Genomic DNA, 23,778 nt, shown 5'->3' on the forward strand with positions numbered 1-23,778 from the left:
ACTTCAAACTTACTGTAATTTTATTTTATTTTTTAAAAAGATTTTATTTATTTATTTGTTGGGGGGGCAGAGAGGACAAGCAGGGGGAAGCGGCAGGCAAACGGAAAAGCAGGCTCCCCGCTGTGCAAGGACTGTGATGTAGGACTAGATCCCAGGACCCTGGGATCTTGACCTGAGCCGAAGGCAGATATGTAACTGACTGAGCCACCCAGGCACACCAAAGGTACAGTAATTTTAGACCCATTGTTAAATTTTGTCATCTGATGGGTTCGTAAAGAAGCCCATATGTTTCTATATCATTAACCTTATTTTTCAATAATTTGATATATATATTTCAATATAATTAGTTTCATTTATAATCCCATGCATTTTACTTAAAGAATTTAAAACAGGGGCGCCTGGGTGGCTCAGTGGGTTAAGCCGCTGCCTTCAGCTCAGGTTATGATCTCAGGGTCCTGGGATCGAGTCCCGCATCGGGCTCTCTGCTCAGCAGGGAGCCTGCTTCCTCCTCTCTCTCTCTCTCTGCCTGCCTCTCTGCCTACTTGTGATCTCTCTCTGTCAAATAAATAAATAAAATCTTTAAAAAAAAAAAAAGCATTTAAAACATTATTTTGCAAAGGATTCATCAGTCTACAGCAGATTGCCAAACGGGTCCATGGCTCAGAAAAGTTGAACTCCTATCTCAGTTCCTAAACAACATCATTTTCTCTCTCTCTCCCTCTCTTTCCTCCTCTCTACCTCCCTCCCCTTCTCTCCTATAGTCTTTATCACAAGATGTTCCTTTCTCTTCAAGCGCTCTTCTTCCCACCTCAAGGAAACACCTTTTGTCTGTCAGTTCCTCCTTATCTTTCAGAACCAGCCATCACTTTCTGTGGAATTCTTCCATGATATCCAAGTCTGGCCCAGCATCCTCCGATGTGACCCCAAGCATTCTGAACACCTCCAACCCAGCACTACCACTGTGAATCATGCTGACTTACTTGGACATCTCTATGGTGACAAGGGCCCAGCCCATGCTGCTCATCATTCTCTCTCCTCCACCTTGCCCAGTGCCTGGCACATGGTAGCCATTCTACCTTTTTGTCACATCAATGCAAGAGGGGCAGTGCTTTCTTTCCTATAGCTAAGTATTTGCACAGCCCCCACCAAACACAGGCACTGACCTGAACTTCTGGTTTTCCATCGACATAGACAGTGCTGTTGTTGACCATTTCCACAATGGCTACTCCTAGATTGCACCGAATCCCAAAGGAAATGCAGAATCCCAGCCCGCTCATGATGGCAATGATGTAACGCTTGGGGAGGCCACAGCAGTGGCAGTTGCAGAGCGGGGGCGTCTGCCTGGAAGTCTGCACTGGCCTTCCTTCTTCATTCAACTCAGTGTTATCTTCTTCCTCATTGGTCCCATCAATTTTTCTATAGTGGAAGAAAAATGGTCAGAGAAGAAAAGCCAGGATTAGAGAAAAAAAGGAAGTATACTACGCAAAAAGAAAAGGTCTACCAAAGAAGAAAAAGGGAAACCCAAAGTAAGTTGCAGCCTGCCTTTTTGAAAGTTGTTATTGTCATGAAAATAAATAATAGTGACCAGCATTACTGATCTTCTGGGGATAGTGTTGCACTTTTATAGGCATTAGGTCATTTAAAGCTCACAACTACTCCATGACATCGATGGTGTTATCTTGCTATTATACAGGTCAGGAAACTAGGTCTTGTATGAGGTGGGATGCAAATCCAAGTCCAAGTCTGTGTCCTCGACAATACACTTCACTGAATTTCCTGCTGGAAAAGGATTGACAGACTTCGTTCACATTTTATGACCTAGCTAACTATTACGCTTCTTGATTTTAGTGTCACCTAAAGCTTGCTAAAAAGATAGCAAGTAGAAAATCAATCCAATGGCAGATTCTTTTCTTCCTCTTTATCTAAATCTTAATAAAATGTTAGGTAGAGGTAGGGAGGCACATTTTCTACCACAGCACATAGCCAGTGGGTTGTACATCCTTTCTTTCTAGGTGGTTCTTTCTAGGATTTTTCACTGACTTCTACAGGTTCAGATTATGGTATGTCAAGACAGTGAATTCACCCTTTTCTTTAAAAAATAAAAGGGAATTGGGCAAACTGAACACTGTCAATGATCAAAAAACTATTTGCATCTTCTCACATATTGTAACCCTTCTGAGGATGTTGCTATGGCCCAACTAAGGTCCAAACTTTTATAAAAATGAGCAAAGCTTTTAAGTATTCATGAATATTGAATTCAATAATAAATAGCTAATACAATGATTAGCAGAATGGATTGAGATACAAATAATCTGCCCACCAATCCACAGAGAATATGATCTTGGTAGTTTTTAAGACTCAAGCAAAATCAGATTTAAAGTATTTGTATAGAGAAATAAATATACTAGATTCAATTCAATTCATCAAATATTTATTGAGTGCATGTTGTCTGTCGGGCACTATGCCAAGGGTTGGGGAGCAATAAAGTATGTGACATGTTCTCTGCTTTCCTTCAGGTCTTAGCTGGTGAGGAAGAAAGTCAAGGAGCCATAATTACTGGATTATTCAGGTTTTGTTGAATTCAAAGCGAGAGCAATGATAAAGCCAGGGAAGGAGCTTTCAATTTTAACTGAGCTCCGAGTGTGAGCTTTAATAAATGGATGAGCACGTTGAAATAACCAGAAGAGAACTTCAGCAACTTCTCAACGTACCTAGCTACCCATCTGCATTTATGCTGATGCATTCTACATTTTCTTTGGTAATTGTCCAACCAACCTCTCTCCCTGGGCACCAGATTTCACCTCCTCTCACCTACTCAAGGATATTATTCCAGAAATTCCCACTCCCATAATTCATCAATTATTTTTGCCTCTCTGCTAGGTCATTCCTATTAGCTACAAATATGCTCTTATTTCTACCACATCATTCTCCTCCAGCTACGCCCATTTTCATCTTCTTTTTTTAGAAAAACTGGAAGACTCTTTCTTCAATTCCCCACCACCCATTCTTTCTTGGACCTATTCCAACCAGGTATCCCCCAGCCTGTCCACCAAAATTGCTCTTCTGAAGGTCATCAATGCCTTCCGTTGAGCCTTTTGCTCAACCCAATGGTCATCTTAGGTCCTCAAGTAATCAGCCTATCAGCACTTAACACAATTGATCACCGTTTCTTCCTTTATTTTCTCTCAAGAAACAACACTCATGTGCTCTTCCTCTTAATTCTCTGACCACTCTTTCTGTTTTGTCTTTTAAACCAATTCCCTACTTCCCTGATCTGTAAACACCAGGATGCCCAAGACTCAGCTCACAGATCTCTTTTCTTTTCTATCTACACTCTGGAAGTGATCTTATTCCATCTGTGGGCTTTAGATACAGATCCCAATTTTCATAAAGAGACTTATTTGACATCTCCTTGGACACACAATCAGCATCTCAAATTTAACATATCCAAACTGAGTTTCCCTTAAAAAAATAATTTCTAAGATCTTTCCCATCCCCAGTAATGATCATTTTGTTCCTCTGGCTGCTCAGGTAAAAATCTTGAAGTCATCCTGGATGCTTGATTTCTTCTCCACTCTATACCCAAACTAGGAGCCAGTGTGACTTAGTTTGAATGTTTACTCTTCCACTTACTTAGCTGTGTGACTTTGGTCTAGTTAACCTCTTTGGGCTTCTGTTTCTTCATCTGAACCTAGGAATCATAAAGTAGTTTCTTCTTCATGGGGTTCTTCCCAGGATTATCATAAGTGGATTATTATATTTAGACCACTTAGAACAGAACCTAACACACATGAAAACTCAATGTATATCAGCTACTTTTATTACATTAATTCCCACAGTCATTTAATGAGTTCATTCTGTTAGACTGAGCATTGATGCCATGTATTGTCATTAAATTGATGTTCAAGAATCATTTGAATCACAGGACTATTTATAATGAGTGGTCCTGGTGATCTCCATGAATTTCTGGCATCAGAACATATATAATTTGTATCCCATGGAAAACTGTTGCTCTAATGTTGACACCCCATTACAATGGTACCAGTAGTCTTAGCTAAAACAGGGATAATATGCAACAACTACACTAATATTGGTATAAAGCAAATTCAGTTCTTTCTCCCCATTTCATATAATGACCTCATTATGGTTAAAACAGCTCAGTGAGATTTAGGAAACTTAATACTTCCATTTGGCACAAATATAACAGTAGTCCAGAAAGCAAGAGTGGATTGGCCAAGACCACAGAGCCAGAAGAGGATATAGGCAAGGTAGGAAGGCTTTCTCCTGGTTATCAGGTCTGCCGATTCCCTCTCACATGTGTTTCCTGGCTCACCAGGCTGTGTTCTATCTCTGTGAGCTTCCCATCACCTTGCCATCTGCATTCTTGCCCTTGCCCCAGCCACCATGGACAACCCAGTAGAGGAAAATATTTAAGAGAATGGACTCTGGAATGCGAGAAGCTGAGTGCTATTTTTCCTGCGTGCTAGCTCTATGACTTTTGCCAAGGCACTCGACCACCTGAAGCCACAATATGCTGGTATTAGCTTTCCAGGGCTGCCATAATGAAGTACCACACACTGAGTGGCTCAAATAATGGAACTTTACTTTTTGACAGTTCAGGAGGCCAGAGTCCAAGATCAAGCTGTTGGCAGGATGGGTTCTTTCTGAGGCCTCTCTCTTTGACCTGTAAATGGCCAAAACCATGAAAGACTCTTAACTATAGGAAATAAACTGAGGGTTGCTGGAGGGGAGGGCAGTGGGGCGATGGGGTAACAGGGTGATGGCCATTAAGGAGGGCATGTGATGTAATGAGCTCTGGGTGTTATATAAGGCAGATGAACCACTGAACTCTACCTCTGAAAATAATAATATGCTATATGTTAATTAATTGAATTTAAATAAAGAAAAATTTTTTAAAAGATGGCTGCCTTCACATTACCTTCCCTCTGCATATCTCTGTGTCCAGATTTCTTCCTTTTATAATAACACCAGTCATTTGGATTAGGACCCACCCTGAAGACCACATTTTAATTTAATTATCTTTCATTTGTTTATTTGATTAATTTCTATATTCTTTTATTTTTTTGTTTAAATCTCAGCATTCCTTTATTTTTTTTATTTAACTTTTAATTTTAATTCCACTATAGTTCACATATGGTGTTGTATTAGTTTCAGGTATATAATATAGTGATTCAACAACTCTGTACATCACCTAGTGCTCATCCATTGTAAGTGTACTCTTTAATTCCCATCACCTATTTCACCCATCCCCCCGCCCTCCTAACCCTCTGGCAACCATCAATTTGTTCTCTGTAGTTAAGAGTCAGTCTCTTCCTAGTCTCTCTCTCCGTGTCTTTTAATTACTTCTTTAAAGAACCTATCTCCAAATACAGTCATATTCTGAGGCACTGGGGGTTAGGACTTCAACATGTGAATATGGGGGGAACACAGTTCAGTATACAACAAACCACATCTCTAAAATGGGCTATGATCATAGCTAATTCATACGATTGTTTTAATGAGTAAATGATAGGACGCACGTAAATTATTTAGTGCAGCGCCTGGTACATGAAAGAGCTTTTTATTGCTTAATGGTAAATACTACTATTATTGCTATTAATAAAATTGTCATAAACTCAGCCTCTCTCTATAATCATGCAGATGTTTGGATGAAGAGTAAGACAGACGAACATTTTCAGGCACCAGGGAGCCTTGAGGAGTTTAATTAAAGACAACCCCAGCTGCTATGCTCTGAATGCAGCAGAGTTTTGCTGGGAGGACTGCCTTCCCTCAGGCTGCTCCCCCACCGAGCACTGAGCACAGCAGGCGTAGAGGGCAGGTCCTTTCCTGCAAGAGGCAAGGCCCATCAGTGGCCCAGCTGGCTCCAGGGCTCCCCCTTGGCATTACAAAACTTCCTAGTACTGGGGTATAGTCTGAGACTCTTCCCAGAAAATCTTCCTTCCCTTTCTCCTACACAGATAGCATCGCAGTCCCAAATGTTCTCCCAGTCCTCCTCAGCTCTTTCCCTCATTTTTCCTCAATAAATCTCTTATGCATCTGTTCTTGTCTTCTCAGAGGGCCTGGACCAACACACGCACCTTCTGTGTGCATGTTGCCATCTGGGATACACTGAGAGTTTCCAGAAGGACACAATGGTATGGGGGGCAGAGAGAAAAGAAAGAGTAGTGTGATAAAGGGGAAGATAAAACTCCATGGAAGGAAATATGGGCTCCCCAAGTAGCAGGACCTATAGCTGCCTGATCTTGAGCCATCTCCAACAGCACTCCTCCAACTTGGAGGTAGGATATGGGAGCTGTGGAGAGGTGGCTTGGGTGCTGGGTCACGGTTTCCCTTGCCCCATGTGATAGAGGATTCAGTAGACTTCAAGCCACCATGCGACCAGACACAAACACGGATCGACCACTAGAGGGACCCCCTGAGTTGTTTGTGTGGTCCTTGCACACCGTAGCTGCAGCAGAAAGAGCCCACCCACATCAACCGGAAGTTCATTTCCACCAGGCTTGGTTCAGAGTCAGATTTGATTGGTTTTAAAAACAGTAAAATAGTGGAACATTTCTTGTATAACAAGCTCAGACAGGAAGGTTCTCAACCCCCTCCCCCTCTATGATGGGACAAGTCAGGCTTCACGGCTATCAGTCAACCCAGGTCTGATAGCCAGCTCTGCCGCCTGTGTACTAGCTGTACCACTCTGGGCAAGAGAAGTCGGCCTTTCTGAATCTCGTATTTCCTCATCTGTAAAATGAAGGTGATATTTATCTCACAGAGCTGTTGTTGAAATTAAACAAGCCTAACCAACAAAGAGTAAAACATTACCACCACAAATGAGTAGACATTGATTCAGTGTTAGGGCTACACCATCCCTGATGTGTCCTAAGTATTTCACGCTTTCCTCAGTCAGACAGTTTATCACACTGAGTTAGTTATTTGCTTTCATCAGCACAGTAGGTGTTGAGTAAGGGTCTGTGGATTTGAGAAAGTGAATGAGTGAATGAATGCCTCCCCAGAAGATGTAAGCATTTTGAAGACAGGAGCCATTTCTGACTCCTCTTTATTCCCAGGGCTCAGCATACGGCCTGGACATAATTAATCCCTATTCTGTGGGTGAATCAATTCCATCAGTCTTCACTCCTGACTTGAAGCACTTACACACAGAAGTAAAGATCTGTCCACCCCTGCCCAGAAATGAGTTTGTTTGTTGGTTTGTTTTTCTTTTCTTTTCTTTTTTTTTTTTTTAAGATTTTATTTGTTTATTTGATGTTGGTTTGTTTTTCTAAAGAGGGTTGAGGTCATAAGACAGAGAAAAGAGGCCTCTGTTCTTAACAAGTGGAGGGCTTTAATTATCCAAAAGAGCTGTTTATTAGGTGTTTTGGTATTTGCCTGCACTTGGTCTGGAAGATCAGAGGATCTTCATTCTTGCCTACGTAACATCAGTCTTGTTGCTTCTCCAAATGCAGAAAGCAGCAGTCTGTGGACTGCCGGCCCCTTACACTCAAGGATAAAGTCCAAGCCCATTGTTCACAAACACAATTGTCCAGTAAACACGTCAGCACCAGGAGCCTAATTGCTTAAGATATGCTCACTAGCCTACAGGCCCTTAACAGAACTACTTACTACAATTTGAATGCACCCGTAATTACAGCCCGGTTTGATTTGGTTTTGTAGGCAGTAAGGTCAACATTTGCAGCACAAAATGAACAGAACTTATGGATCATTTTATGGCTTTTTAACATCCATTCACTTGCTCACTTATGGTGAGTATTTATTATGGACTGAATTGTGTCACCACTATCTCCACCCTAAATTCTTACTTCGAAGCCTTAACAGTCAGGACCTCAGAATGCATTGGGGCAAAAGGCCTTAAAGAGTAATTAAATGAGATTATATGCGTGGGCCCTAATGCGGTAAGACCAGCATCCTTATGAGAAGACACAGTGAGTAGGTGGCCTTGAGGAGAAAACAAAACTGTTGACCCCTTGATGCTGGACTTCGAGTTTCCAGAACTGTGAGAAAATAAACTTCTCCTAAATTACCCAGTTTCTGGTACTTTATGATGGCAGCTCAAGAGACTAATAGAGTATTAGGGGATGGAAGGGTACTGACTACCTTCTACACCGGTACTGTGTGAGGTACATATTTAGATATACATCTATATACATAATCTCCCTTAATCCTCAGAACAATCTTGAGAGGTAGAATTTATCCCTCTCTCACAGCTTGGGAGACTCAGAACATGTCAAAAACTTGCCCAAGAGGCACCCAGCTGCAGTGGGTGAAGTGAAAACACAAGCCAGATTTGGTATCAAGCCCGTTCCTGCCAGTATACCCAGGACCAAACCAGAAAACACCTTATACAAATCAAGTGCTTCAACTAAGTAGACATTTTTAAAGGTTTTGGAGAAAGAATATTGAAGAAGGTTTGAGGGAACATGCCCTATAGTCAGACAATCATGTGTCAAATGCTGAGTCCAGTATTTATTAGCTGAGTGACCTTGAGGCAGAGACTTAACCTCTCTGAACCTTGGTTTCCTGGAAGGATAAGGGACTAATTTGAGCACTTGGAAATAAAGTTTATAAGGCACTTAGTAGCATTCCTACCACTGGATCAATAATCAATAAATGGTAACTTTTTTAAAAGGGAGGAGGTACTTAAAATCTGACTCCCAGAGCTAGTTTGGGATTTGCTTTAGGATCTCATCCATGCGGCTCTCAGGACTTCAAATTCTAAAAGATCTCAATAAAATTCAACTCCTACGCTGTCAATACTGTTCATACTACTTGTTTTTTGTAATTTTTAAAATTAGTATTTCCCTCTTCCAGTATACCATAATAAGTTCAAAGTCAGGAACCAAGTATCCCTAGCACCTGGCACAGTCACACTGATTTTGATGTGTTAACCTGTTTTTATTTCCCCCCAATAATTTCATGCTTTCCTGTCCCCTCATTCAAGCAGAGAGTCAGAGCTTATTACCTAATCAGGAAATGGTAAGATGGACAATTTAAAAAAAAAAAAAAAAGACGTGGTCTCTGTGGCTTTTTATTCCAAAAGCCAGGCTTACAGATGACAGCTCAAAGGCCAGTCTAGCCCATAGACATGTTTTGTTTGATGGTTTAGATTGTGTGTGTGTGTGTGTGTGTGTGTGTGTGTGTGTGTGAGTGTATGTATGTGTGTGGTTTATCAGAATTTGGATTAATTTCTAGAGTTTAAAAATCAGGAGAGTACTCCCCAAAACAAAAAGGTATTTTATCCCTGATATCTGTAAATATGACTTTACTTAGAAATAGGGTCTATGGACGCCTGACTCAGTTGGTTAAGCCGCTGCCTTCAGTTCAGGTCATGATCCCAGCATCGCGGGATCAAGTCCCGCATCGGGCTCCTTGCTGGGCAGGGAGCCTGCTTCTCCCTCTGACTCTGCCTACCACTCCGTCTGCCTGTGCTCACTCACTCGCTCTCTCTTTCTCTGACAAATAAATCTTTAAAAAAAAAAAAAAAGAAAGAAATAGGGTCTTTGCAGACATAATCAAGTGAAGATGAAGTCATATTGGATTGGGATGGGTCCTTATCTAATGACTGGTGTCCCTGTGAAAAGAGGGAAATCTGAACATAGACTCAGAAACTCAGGGCAGAAGGCCAGATGACAGCGCAGGCCAAGACTGGAGACTGGAGTGACGTGCTTGTCTACAAGACAAGGAATGCCTAGGGTTGCCCGTAACCACGAGAAGTGAGGAAGAGGAAAAGATAACCCCACTTCAGAGGCTTCACAGAGAGCATGGTCTTGCTGACACCTTGATTTTAGACTTCTGGCCTCTAGCACAGTGAGAGAAAAAATAAATTAAAGCCATTCAGGTTGTTTGTTATACAGCCTTAGGAAAAATGGATGCAAGGGGCCCATGACACAGGATTTAACATCCTGGAAAAGGCCCAAAGAAATAATTCCAACAAGCTACCAGCATGGTTCTCAGAAGTTTAGACAAAAGTAGAGATGCCAAGAGGAGACGGACAACTTCTCTTTAAAAAAAAAAAATAATAATAATAATAATTGCGTACTGATTTCTAGTCTTGTTGCACTGCGGGAAGAGATTAGCCACTATGATGGTTTTTTGAAAAAAAGCTCAAGAGTTTCTTATGGGTCAGAAATTGAGCAGAGACCATCTCTATGAAGTGGATTTGACTATTCATGACATCTGCCTTTCAACTTGACCATGAGCGACTTCCCCCTTTGAATAAGAACCTAGAGATGGGGACCTGGAGAAAGTCAGGTCATGGCTTAAGCGTGTCCGACATCATTCCCCTTGCCATCCACATTCATTCCAAAGACAGAATAACCAAGGCTACAAGAATATCCTTTTTTGGGTTCAGGGGCTCACTTTCTCTCCCTTCTTTCCTTGGCCAATAAACCTAAATTACAGGCCTATTTCGTGTTTTAATGCCTGTTACAATGACTACTAAATTTGATTGGACCATATAGATGAATTAGTGAGGATTAAATTGGTTATCCTCTATCCTTTAGCTAAAATTCTGATGTCTACTATTTGCAATATAAAAATTCATGACATTTTTTTTTTTAAGATTTTATTTATTTATTTATTTGACACAGAGAGATCACGAGTAGGCAGAGAGGCAGGCAGAGAGAAAGGAGAAAGCAGGCTCCCTGCTGAGCAGAAAGCCCGAGGCAGGGCTCCATCCCAGGACTCTGAGATCATGACCTGAGCCAAAGGCAGCGGCTTAACCCACTGAGCCACCTAGGCGCCCCTCATGACATTTTTCAATGTTAATCATACTCTTCAATAAATAGGTCTCCCTTTAACTGTTTGTTTTGTTTTATTTTAAGAGAGATGCTAGAATATTATGGCAATTTATAGAAAAAGATGTGTTGTATGGATTTAATAGATATGACAGAAAGTCCACACGCTAAATATATTCCTCAGGAAGCTTGAGGAATCACACTCCTTTACCAAGGCAATGAGGAATGGGCTCCCAGCACCACTGAGCCTCTCAGCACTGGCTGTCCAAGGAGACAAACCAGTCTTCTTGGTAGCAAATTGTTTATATCAGACTCCTTCCATCTTGGAAAAGGTAGCAATTCATCCTGACTGAAGCTGACATATATTCTACAAATGAGCCTGCAAGTCTCGGCCAGCGTCACTACCTGAGGATTCAAAGAATCCTGATTAGCCAACATGGGATCCCACATAACATCACCTAAGACTAAGACACTCAATTATGGCAAAGGAGGTACATCAGGGGGCATAGGACCATGGGATCCACTGGTCCTACCTCAAGCCACACCATGCTGAAGCTGGTACCCTGACAGAGCAAAGGAAACTCAGCTCTGCCACTTATAAGTATGATTAAGATGCAGCTGAGACATTGGCTCAGAGAAGAATCCGTGTGAAGATAGGGTGCTATACTTTAGAATGAATATGTTCCATAAACCAACAGTTGTTATAATGGGTGCTGGGCAGAATGCATTGGTCTGAAAAACACAGAGTAGAGGTGGGAATAGCCCACTTACCATTATGTCCAGTAATTCACTTATGGGATATCTCATCGCTTCAACTTTGGACTCTGTGGCTCTAGGAGTCCTGATGCCCAAGGAAGAATTCTTCCACTTGGGAATACAGTGAAAAATCCCACTAAATAGAGCTATTACTGCTGCCCGGTCATGTTGGGGTTCTCATGCCAAGACCAAAAGGCAAGGCCAAGGGTCACAAGAGTGGCAAGGCTGATTGGTCTTGAAATGGTCCTGATCCCCAGCAGGGACAGCCCACAGTCAATGACTAACAGATGCAGAGACACAAAAGACTGGCCCCTTCGCTTCAAGGGACAGCTCAGTGCCCAGATCCTCCCACTGTGATCTGGCCCCTGTGTATTACCTGAGATCACATCCTCGCTTGGTTTTCTCCTTTCCTATCCTGCTTTACTCCCTGCCTCCCAATTTCCACCTCCGTAAATCACATCCTAGGCTCTCCAAATTCCTGTTTCAGGGTCTACTTTTAGGGAACCCTAGCTAAGATAGAAGTGTAGTAAAATGCAGCAGGGAAGAGAGATTGGGAGCGGGTGGAGGAGTAGGGAAAGAGAGTCGGGAGAATCCTCCCTGGGAAGGTCACTTTTGGGAAGAGACTTGAAAATGGGAGAATAAGCCATCAAGGAATTGGAGATAAAACCTTACAGGGTGAAAAACAGGATGCAGAAGCTGGCACAAGAGGGGTCTCGGGAGTTCCCCCATCAGTGCAGGGTATGGCTGGAGTGGGGTGAGGCAGGCGAAGAAGGCCAGAGATGAACTCAGAGTTCTCAAGTTCCCACAAATCAGGTAGGGTCTTTAAGTCCATTGAAAGGATGTTGGCTTTAATTCTGAGAGAGGTGGGAAACCGTGGGGAGGTTTTGAGCAGGGGAGAGATGTGACCTGACTTTGCTTTACTAGAATTACCCTGGCCAGTAGATGCCAGCTTGCCTGAGGTTGTCCAGGCAGAAAGTAAATGATGTCACAGCAGTTAGAGCCCAGACTCACCTGACCTCAGAGCCCACTCTCACACACTTGTATTTGTCAAGGAACTAGACAAAGCATGTCTGGCACATAAGTTGAATACACAGTCACTGAATGCTGATGATGGAAGCAACACACAAGGATTGGTTCCATATCTTTAAAGGAAAGATATAAATACTTATAAGGAGACCAAGGATCCCATCAGTTTCCCTTGGGAAGTCTTCATTACTACAACTGATTGGGAGAAAAGCTCATACGTGCCGAAAAGATCCAGTGATTGCTGGCTACACTGCAGCCCAAGTAACTCCCTAAACCTAAATGAGTCATTAAGTTTCAACACAATAAGTGGGAGGAGCAAAGACAGAGAGGTTACATAGTGTAATGACTAAGAATGGTGGGCTGAGAACATCTAGTCTGAAACCCAGCTCTGCCACTTACTTACAAGCTATGCAACCTTGGGAAACTTACTGAACCTCTCTGTGCCTCAGCTTTCTCTTCTAAAATGGTAACTGCAGTAGTCCCCATCCCATTGGGTTTAAAAGAATTAAAAGTATTTACAGTGCCTGGAACAGATGTTTGCCATTATTATTTTATTATACATAAGCAATTAGGGGACACCCATATTGTCATGTAAGTCAAAAAATCTACATGTCTATTTCTAGAGATCAGTCTCTAAATGTAATGCCTTCCATGTCATCTGTTCCAATACTGGACTATGAGTGAACGTATACTTTCTTCCTACACTTCTGAAATACTAGTGTACTTTTAGCTGATGAAATTGTTCAGCTATGTTTTATCAATGACTCTTCTCCAGAAAGGCTAATAACGCCTGACTTTAATCAGCCCCACGTACAAACTTCAAATGTTTCCCTATGCATGTGCCACCCCCCTGAGCATGAGAAACATTCAGTAATTAAAAAGCCACCCAAAAGAAATGCCTGGGTGGCTCAGGTATTTAAGCACACAACTCCTGGTTTCCACTCAGGTCATGATCTCAGGGTGGTGAGATTGAGTTTTGAGTGGGGCTCTGTGGTCAGTGTGGAGTCTGCTTGTGATTCTCTCTCCCCTCCCTCCCACTCCGCTCCTCTCCCCTGCAATGCATGTGCATGTTCTCTCAAATAAATGAAATCTTTTTTAAGAAAAGCACTCTAAGAATTCCATTTAAATGATGATTTCAGTATCCAATATTACAAGACATCAGTGATTTACACTGCTTGCTGAGTTAGGAAGTCAACGTTTCTAACTTCTGAATGTTCTTGTACCTTACAAAACAGAAAACAGTATTTTCTGATTTTTTTTTTCCATTGGAGTTTGCCAACTGGTTTTAAGTGAAAAATCAGCAGAGAGGAAAGAATGTTCATTGTATACCAGGCTCTGTGTGGGGCACTTAAATATAAATATCTTATAGACAAGGTGAACACCAAGTGTGTTCGGTGTTAGGACTCGGTGACGGAGTCCTAATTCTGGAGCTCTGCTCAGAGACTGTCAGAGCTTAGGGTCAACTTGGATTGCTAGTCAATTAATGCCTTTTTTTACCTTCCTCTGTCAATAATTTCCTTCTAGGATCACAGAAAGAAGGGGTTTGAGTTTGGCACTATTTTTTCTCATCATTCTACTAGTAAGCGAACAGTGATAACATCTACCATGCATTTAGTGCATCCTATATCCTCTCGAGCCCTGTTAGTCATTTTCTATTGTGTTGTGATTCACTTCCAAAGAAACCATTCAGAGTCCCTAAACACATAGCTCCGTGTTGGGTTGAGGTCGTACAACGTGGAAATTACGAATCTTGTTCTATTCCTAAGCAAACCAATCTGGCAAACAAAAGAATCTTCAAGTGGATCATCTACGCAAACACTAGAAAACCAGCTCTTACAATAAGTCTCTTACAGAAGAAAGTGATTCATTTTCAAAAAAGCAATTCAACTTAATGTTGGAAAGAAAATTCCTAAGTGCTTCCTTGTCAAATATTGTATAAATTAAGGCACAGAGTTGCATGATTATAATGGTGTCTGTAGTCAACGATAACCCAAAGTCACAGTTTTTGTTCCTGGCTTTGTCAGATGCCTTTGTCATCATACTTAAATATGCCAATCAAGCCATTGTGCCTTCCTCTTTCATTTTTAATCAAAGGAAAACCACCGCAGTAAGATGGACGTTACCTGGGGAGTGCGCAATACAAGGCTAAAACATTCTTAAAAGGAAAGGTCATTATAATTACTTCCTATGTTTGGCTGGTTTATCCTGCTGTCCGCTAGGTTTTTATCTATATGTGATAATTCATTGTGGGCCTGATTGAAATCTTTTTGTTTTTAACATTTAAATTAATGACAGGCTGAACCCAGTTCTCTTACTATGAAAGTTCATCAAGAAGGAAATAGTGCAGGGGCACCTGGATGGCTCAGTGGGTTAAGCCTCTGTCTTTGGCTCAGGTCATGATCCCAGGGTCCTGGGATCAAGCCCTGCATCAGGCTCTCTTCTCAGTAGGGAGCCTGCTTCCCTCTCTCTGCCTGCTGTTCTCCCTCCTTTTGATCTCTCTCTCTGTCAGATAAATAAATAAAATCTTAAAAAAAAAAAAAAAAGGAGTGATACAGGGAAATTTCACACTGACAAGGAGCCCCTGTGTTATAAAACCCAAGGAATGGAGTGAACTTCTGTGTGCCTAGAAATAGTCCCTTCCATGCTGAAGTTTTTTTTTTTTTTTTTTTTTTAATTTAAAGGATACCATATAAAAGTTAAAAGGAGATACCAGATGGCATTTTCACTCATCAGGATTAGAAAGAGTCATTCAAACATATAAAAATCTTATCAAGAGTATTTTTCACATTTTTTTATATTAGAGAGTTTAAAGAAGTCATTTTACCTTGTGCCTAAGGACTGCTCATAAATTCACCTATAAAACCTAGAAAGGCGATGTCTATAAAAAACCACAAATTAAAATGTCCCATCAATTCATTCATTTGTGGCAAACTCTCCTTCCAAGAACAATGTATTTTACTTTATTTTATTTTATTTTTTTCAGTGTTGTATTTTACTTCTAAAAAATGTTTATTTTTTGGTTTGGAAATGACCACATACATGCATTTATTCTAACTTCCAGCTATGAATTTCTATCTTAATACAAAGTGTTTCTATTTTGGAGAAAAACATTCACTTTAACGATAGTACATAATATTTTCTCACTGTAACCATGTAAGGTGTTTTTTTTTACTTAAATACTAATTTTTAAAGATACTTTCTTCAGACTATTGTCTACCTATTCTTTTCTTTCCAAACCAATCAGCAACCACCCTATATAGTTTATATAACAAGCTAAATACATATCCAATTTTCATTTGTAGTGAAAAATTCTTAAAAATTATTTCAACTAAAAGCATAACCATGTAACGGGGTTCCTGATTTTGCCATTATTATTAAATTAACAGGAAATATTATCTCCCTGTATCTTTTCTAATTCAATGCCAAACACACAATATGCAACATCACCATCTCCAGCAAGTACACATACTACCATATAAACAAATGCCTGTCTTGTTATTTTCCTAATTCAATCCTATACTTTCGATGCATTTTTTTTTTTTTTTCAAACTCCAGGCATTGTGTCTTGGAGCCGGAAAGGACTCCAGAAGCCATCTAATCTGACCTACCCACTCCTTTTTAAAAACGTGGCTTTTAAAATATGAAGCAAATTCTTTCAAACCTTGGCAATGTGAAACTCCTCAAAAATAAACCCGAAGTTTGCATCCAAACTTTACCTTTGTAAAATCCCCAACGAATCTCCGACGGCGTTTTTCACTCCTTCTTTTCCAGGTTTCAGAATTTTTTCTTTAAAGGTATCAAATGCTTTAAAAGGCATTTTGAATGGGTGAGGGGGACCTCCAAGCACTAACAGTTAAGTCTCAGAAACTGTCATCCTTCCTCATCTCCAGCGTGGGGACCACTCTGCTCTCCTCGATGAGTAGTACCCTGAAGTCAGTTCTCATGGAGGTAACTACTTAACATCAAAAAGGAGATGAAACCCAGCTCAGATATTCCAAGACGAGACACCCTTCCTAAATCCCTACTTGCCCCTCCCCCCCAAAAAAGAGAGGCCAAGTAGTGTCTGGCTGGGAGTTCAGTCCCTTGAAAGCCACAAGCTCAGCAGCAGCCGGTGACACTGTCTCAGGCAGCCACTCTCAGGCTGAGCGCAGCCTCACTCCCTCCCTGGGGCTGCAGCTGGAGAAGCTGAAGTGGGCTCCAGCCCACGAGGTGTCCTGAGCCCAGCAACAGCATCTGCACTCTCTCTCCAGCCCCTCTGGCTGCTTCTGACCACATCCCCCTCCTGCCTCACTCAGCCACTGGCTCTCACTGAGTGATCCTTTCCAAGGTGATGCTATAGTAACCGGCACAATACCTGCCCCTCAGCCGCTGGGGCTCATTAATGGGCTGTCAGCCAGAGCAGACACCCAGGTCGAAGTGAATGAAGCATTTACAAGTCCTCAGCTTCTCTGAGGTCTAGCCTTACAGACAGGCTCTCGGCCACCACAGTATGCCTCATACACCCCTCGTGGGAGCCCCGAAGCGGTTTCTCAGCCAGACACTAGTGTGGAACACTTGCATGCTAGAGTGCTAAATGCAAATATCCAGGAAGGCATTTATTTGCTCCTGATGGACAGAGCAGGATCTCTCAAGGTACAGTGCGAGGGTCCATTGGGACCGCCTAACTGAAGGTATCTGAGCCGGTCCTAATACTTGCTTAGACCTCTTCACTGGTCCTCACTGTCCTCAGGAGAAATCCAAGTTCTTTATTACTTGTCATGGCTCACAAGGACCTCCACGGGACCTTGTTTCTTGTCACTCTGCTCTTCGTATCAGCCCTTTACTGGACTCATCGAACTCCACGTAGGGGTTTGCTCAAGCTGTACCTTCTGCCTGGGTAACTCTCCACATCCCTCATCTGGGAAGTGTCAGGGGATTGTTAAGCCTCACCAAGACATCTCTTCCTCTAGTAACCCTCGTAGACAAGGTGTCCCTCCTCCACACCTCCAAATCACCTGTCCTCTGCCCCAGTAGGACCTGGCACACAGTGGGATATAACATAAAGGATTGTTGATTGGGGTTAAAATATGTTATTGGGCAGCGGGTGACACCTTTGTAAATGATGCTGCCATGAAGAAACAGCTGTCATTAGCAAGGCTCCAGTGCTCTAATCTCCCAGCCTGCATGCACCTAACAGATCCTGTGCTACGGGCTCTCAGATTCCCCCAAAAGTCATGTCCACAGGACTGGTCACTGTCATTTGCAAGCTGCAGTCTGATCCTTCTTCAAGATTTGAATTAAGTTATCTAAATCACAGCTGCATCCTGTAGATTAAATACACTACCAATAATAACAATTATTATTATTATTATTATTATTATTATAGTTAATATTTTATCGGGCTCTCTCTATGGCCCAATTCTGTTAAGCACTCTTCATATATTATCACAATCTTCCCAAGACTGCTTTGTGATTAGTAACTCATTTTTCCCAATTTCACTAACAGGAAACTGAGGCAAAGACTTGCCAGGTTTCAGATCCAAACATCGTGGCTCCAGCTGTTCTCACCTCTCTTTGTGTGTCTCTCTCCTCCCCATCACACCCTCTGCTTTGCCTCCTCTGACTTTACTGAGGTATATTTTGTATATCATATAGTTCATCCATTCCAACTGGATAATGGTTTTCAGTAAATTTACCAAATTATGCAATAATGGTGGGTATTAGGTGCTTAAGCTAAAGCACAAAGTAGATAGAATGTGTCTATCATCCCCCAAACATCCCTTATATTCACTGTTAGTGCCCATCTCCCCTTCCCATTCCCAGTCCCAGGTACCCACTAATCTATTTTCTTTTCATATAAATGGAATCATACAATATATGTTCTCCTGTGCCTGGCTTCTTTCACTTTTGAGGTTTGCCCAAGTCACAGCTCCTATCAGCAGTTGTTATTTCTTTTTTTCTTTTCTGCAGAAAATTTCAATATATGGACTTACCACATGATGCCTATCCATTGATTTGTTGATGGACATTCAGGTTGTTTTAAATTTAGGGTTATTATGCATAAAACTGTTAAGAATATACCCGTGCAAGTCTTTGCATGGACATAACTCTTCATTTCTCTTGAGTAAATACCAGGAATGAAATTGCTGGGTCATTTCATAGGTATTTGTTTAACTTTTTAAGAAACTGCCAAATTATTTTCCAAAGTGGAAAATAATTTTATGTTCCACCAGCATGTATGAGGGCTCCCATTTCTGTACATCAGCATGTATGAGGGCTCCCATTTCTGTACATCCTCACCAATATTTGCTATCTTTTTTAGTGTAGCCATTCCAGTGGATATGAAATGGTATCTCACTGTGGTTTTAATTTGCATTACCCTGACGACTAATGACATTGACCACCTTTCCATGTTCTTACTAGCCATTTTTATGTCTTTTTTGGTGAAATTTCTATCAAGTATTTTAACCATCTTTTCAACAAGATTTTTGTATTATTATTATTGAAGTGTATATGTTTTCAATCCTTTTTTAGATTATGTGTTTTGCAAATATTTTTTCTTGGTTTGCCATTTGTCTTTCCATTTTCTTCATGCTATATTTTGAAGTACAAAAATGTTTAATTTTGATGAGGTCCAATTTCAGTTTTTTTCTTTTATAGATTGTGCATTTGATTTATATATCTTTATATATCTAAGTGATCTTTGACTAATCTAAAGTCTGAAAGATTTTCTTCTATTTTTCCCCTACAAGTTTTATTGTTTCAGCTCTTATATTTAAGTCCATAATCATTCTGAGTTCATTTTCATATATGGTGTGAGGTATACATCTAAATCCATCATTTTCCATGTTGATATCCATTGTCCCAGCACCATTTGTTAGAAAGGCTATCCTGGATTAATTGTCTTGGCACCTGTGTCAAAAAGTCAGTTGAACATAAAGACCTATTTCTGGAGTGTCAATTCTTTCTGTTGATCTTCATGTCTATCCTTATGCCAATATCACACTGTCCTAACACAGCTTAATAATAAGTTTTGAAATTGGGAAATTAAATCACTTGTTCTTTTTTAAAAAAAAATTGTCCTGGCTAATTCTAAGTCTTTTACATTTCCTTATAAATTTTAGAAGCAGCCTATTAGTTTCTACAAAAATTCCTGTCAGCCCTGTGCTCTTAAAAGGATAGTTTCTGGCCACCAATCCTCAAGGCTGAGAATGCTAAGACCCCAGGACATCACACATACAATCACTTCCCCAAGTCTTTACCTGTTTCCCAAAAACCTTGCTCCTTCATCAAAAGCAAATACAATCACAATATGATAAGCACACTCATTCACTACAGAAAGCATCCACTGGCAGAACTTCTAACCCAATTCTTAGTCCCTAGATACTCTAAGGTTACTTATCTCTTAGAGCACACAATGGAAGCACTACCAGACAAAGACCACATGAACCTCTTTCTGAAGGGTCAATGACTGCTGAAAACACTAACCATCCTTAAAGAACTAGCCTTCATGTTGCTCATGAAACACACTTAAGGTCTACAAAAGTTTCTTGGTGGTGATTTAGATGGTTGATAATGGTAATAACCTTTGTGGAGTAGTTTCTAGGTGTCAGACTTTAAGCACTCAACTCATGTAATCCCCACAACGACCCTCTGAGGTAGGTACAATTATTATGCCATCTACAGATGAGGAAATGGAGGCCAGAGAGGTTAGGTAAACTTGCTCAAGTGCATACAACCAAGACACTAAACAGAGACAAGAGACGAACTCAGGAATTCTGCCATCAGAGCCAGCTTAAAGTGCTGGCTGACAAGAAAATATCAAGCCAGACTTTAAAGAATTGAGGTTTGTTTTATTCACTTGCTGTTTTTCTTGAAGGCCTACTATGTGGCAGGCCCTACTGAGGCACTGTGAGAGGTTGAAATGGAAAGGCCTCTTGAAAAACAAAACCAACCACAAAATGAGTTCGTGCAGCACAGCAAGTGTATGGAGTTACAGGAGCACAGGGAAGGACACCTCACTTGGCTTGCTGATGGGGAACAGGAGAGGACTTCCTAGATAAGTGGTATGGGAGTGTTACTTTTCAGGGATGAGAGAATGAGGCAAACTAGGAAAAAACACGTGGGAGCAAAGACTTGCATGAGGGAGTGTAGCATCTGAGGGTAACTTGCATACTTTCAGAGTTGGGTGAGTATGTGCCATGTGGTAGAAAACAGCCAGAATGATGATCTTGAGCTTTCTATAACTCAACTGTTAAACAATGGATCCCCATCTCAAAACATCAAATAGTGTAAAGATGTAGGAAATGTGTAGAATAGAACCTCCTGAGGGCCATGAAATCAAAGCTTTGTTTTGGGATATGTAGACGGAATGTTTATTAGAAAAAGAGTCCACCCATCAACATATAGTAGATGACTTCTTGGCATCCTGTATCAAAAAAGTCTCTTTCCTTAGACAAAATATTAACTAAGACCTCTTTAGAAATACTTGTTCAGATCACAGCGGGCTCTCATCTCTTCTGACCACTGCTGGATGGATCAGGGCTGAGCTCCTACACCCAGCTAAGGCAGTCAGATGCCAGATTCTCCTGGTAATTAAACTTTGGAATTGAAATGCTACTAGTTAACCATGCAGGACCTGGGGGGCTGTAACTGTGGAGTGGGCTACATTCTCTGTATGGACTGGAGATGGAGAGAACACCGGTCTGACAAAGAGAGAAATGAAACAGAATGAAACTTTATCAGGGTGAGTATGTCTCTGCTTATAACCACCTTCCAGTTCCTGTTGGTCTGGATCCAGCTGTCCTTCTACCCTTGGGTTTCATGAAATACCCACACCCTTATAACAAACTGACCTTTTATAGCCTGCTCTAGTTAAGACATCTTCTGCTCCTCACAGATAAACAACTTTGACTATTGCAATGGGTTCAAACCCAAATCCTGTAATGCCAAGACTGTCTCTACCTATACGATATAGGAAGATTCACTATCCAGTTTAATGACAAGTAGGATTTCTAGTCCCCAACAGTGAAAAGAGTAGAGCTTGTGGCCTGGTTGTGAGCTGATGTTCTAATCTACCTGGGATGGGTGTATGGGATGGGGTGGGTAAGCAAACGAATCCTAAACAACCTGAAGATAATTATTCAAGAACATAATTTCATCAAATCCAATCAAATTATTTGGTGGAGAATTTTAACCAGGCTTAGAGCTAATGACCAAGTTATTCACCTTTTCAGATAAGAAACTTCATATGGAAACAATGGTAATGAAGAAAACTAATCATCTTGAGGTCCCTTCTCCCCTGAATTCTGTGCCAGCTTTTCCAGCCAATCCCTTTCTCCACCCCAACTCCACATTTCTCCTATCCATCCTCCATTACATACTGAGACCAGCATAAAAATTTCTTTTTTCCAGAACCTCTCTCAACTTTTTACAATTTATAATTATATTGTTGATAACTATCAGTACTAAGCAGAATGTATATAAAACAATTTTTTTGTTACACTGCCATATTTAACATTCATTCTTTTATTAATAGTCAAGGTTGTATACAAAGCAATTTCAAATATGTCATTTGATTCTCACAACAGTCCCGTGGAACAGGTATGGATATCAAGACTCAATTCTGCCCAAGGCAATCTGGCTAGTAGAATGTGGAGATCTGGGGGTAGGTCCTTACACCCATTTCCTGAGTTTGTAATACCATAGTACACAGTACATTGTGATCCTATAATCCTACTGTGCATACTGAAGACTGCCTTTAACATAACTCAGGAAGGTGTACTCAAAAATCTTTGTATCTTTAAAAACATCATTTGAGGGGCACCTGGATAGCTCAGTCCACTAAGTGTGTCTGCCTCTCGATTTCTGCTCAGGTTACTGTCTGAGGGTCTTAACAGCAAGCCCCAAGTCAGGCTCTACACTGAGCATGGAGCCTGCTTAGGATTCTCTCTCTCCCTCTCCATCTGCCCCCTCCCCCTCTTTTGCTCTGTCTTAAAAATGAATATAAATTATACCTCTAAAAGTAATAAAACGCTGTATGTTAAATTGAATGTAAATAAAAAGTTAAAGGGGCACCTGGTTGGCTCAGTTGGTTAAGTGCCTGCCTTCAGCTCAGGTCATGATCCTGGGGTCTTGGGACTCAGCTCCACATTGGGCTCTCTGCTCAGTGGGGAGCCTGCTTCTCCCTCTCCCTCTGCTTGCCCCCCTGCTCATGCTCTCTCGTGCACACTTTCTCTCAAAATCTTTTTTTAAAAATGCTAATTAAAGATGGATGAATGAATGAACAAACATCACTGAGCACCTAACGATAGGTAATCTTGTGCAACTACTATGGAAATTTTAGAAATAAATAAAATTGGGTGCTGATTTTTAAAATTACATCCTGTGTTGTTGGCTTTCACTAAAAAGTTCCACCAAAAAGTAGGGCCAACCAATAGTAAAATCAAGAGAAATTGACATAAAACACTGATGTACTAGCCCCTATATTAAGACTGCCACTTTCCACCAAAGTGTGGTAACATATCCTTTCTAAGGTTAATGGGAACCTTTGGCCCATTCTATAGTAATTGCTTCCTTATCTATCTTTGTGACTTGAGTTTCTTGATATTTTATTCTCACAAAGCAGAATGATGAAGTATATGCAAAAAGCAGAATGACCAAATAGATATTGTCTCCATTTTGCAAATCAGGAAACTGAGGCTGAAACTCAGTAACTCGTTCAAAGAGTTGTGGAGGAGCCAGGATTTAAACAAACCTGATTACAAATGTTCATTATGCCCTGCTGATTCAGGTCCATCAATAAAGCATTGTCGGTCCTATTATATTACAGCTCACTCGGAGTTGGGTACTAGAATTCAATTAATTTGGCTCTATGTTCCTAAATCATAGAATAACATTTTATACCCTTATTAAATAAAATACATCTCCATATACTTTGCAAACATAAGGCTGCATATATGGACACCCTGGAAACATACCCAATTCTATTTTTGGTTCATCAATGTAATTGCCTAAATATTCGGTGTCATTAATTTTTTTCCCAACTAATGAAAATTTAAAAGAAAGTCAAATAATCAAAATAGAGAAAGACAGGATGCCCATATAGCATGGAATAATTTCTAAGTGTTTCACATTTTTCATAAAAGAATTTACTCATGACAAAAATTCCTTATATTTATGAAGCACTTTTAACTTCATTCTGGAATAATTTCTAAGTGTTTCACATTTTTCATAAAAGAATTTACTCATGACA

The 23,778-nt window shown here is 40.8% G+C and overlaps 1 protein-coding gene across 2 annotated transcripts in view; it reads right to left on the reverse strand.

Moving 5' to 3' along the window:
* SLC17A8 (solute carrier family 17 member 8) overlaps positions 1-16,362 on the reverse strand; it is a 46,506-nt gene extending 30,144 nt beyond the window's left edge. For both annotated transcript variants that reach the window (XM_059404649.1, XM_059404648.1), the window contains exons 1-2: positions 16,262-16,362; positions 1,164-1,416 (exon numbers count right to left, since the gene is read on the reverse strand). In XM_059404649.1, the coding sequence (XP_059260632.1) occupies positions 1,164-1,416; positions 16,262-16,362 (354 nt within the window). The remainder of the gene's footprint in view (positions 1-1,163; positions 1,417-16,261) is intronic.
* Between the last annotated feature and the right edge of the window lie 7,416 nt (positions 16,363-23,778).

The sequence above is a fragment of the Mustela nigripes genome, chromosome 6 (assembly GCF_022355385.1).
Source record: "Mustela nigripes isolate SB6536 chromosome 6, MUSNIG.SB6536, whole genome shotgun sequence".
NCBI lineage: Eukaryota > Metazoa > Chordata > Mammalia > Carnivora > Mustelidae > Mustela > Mustela nigripes.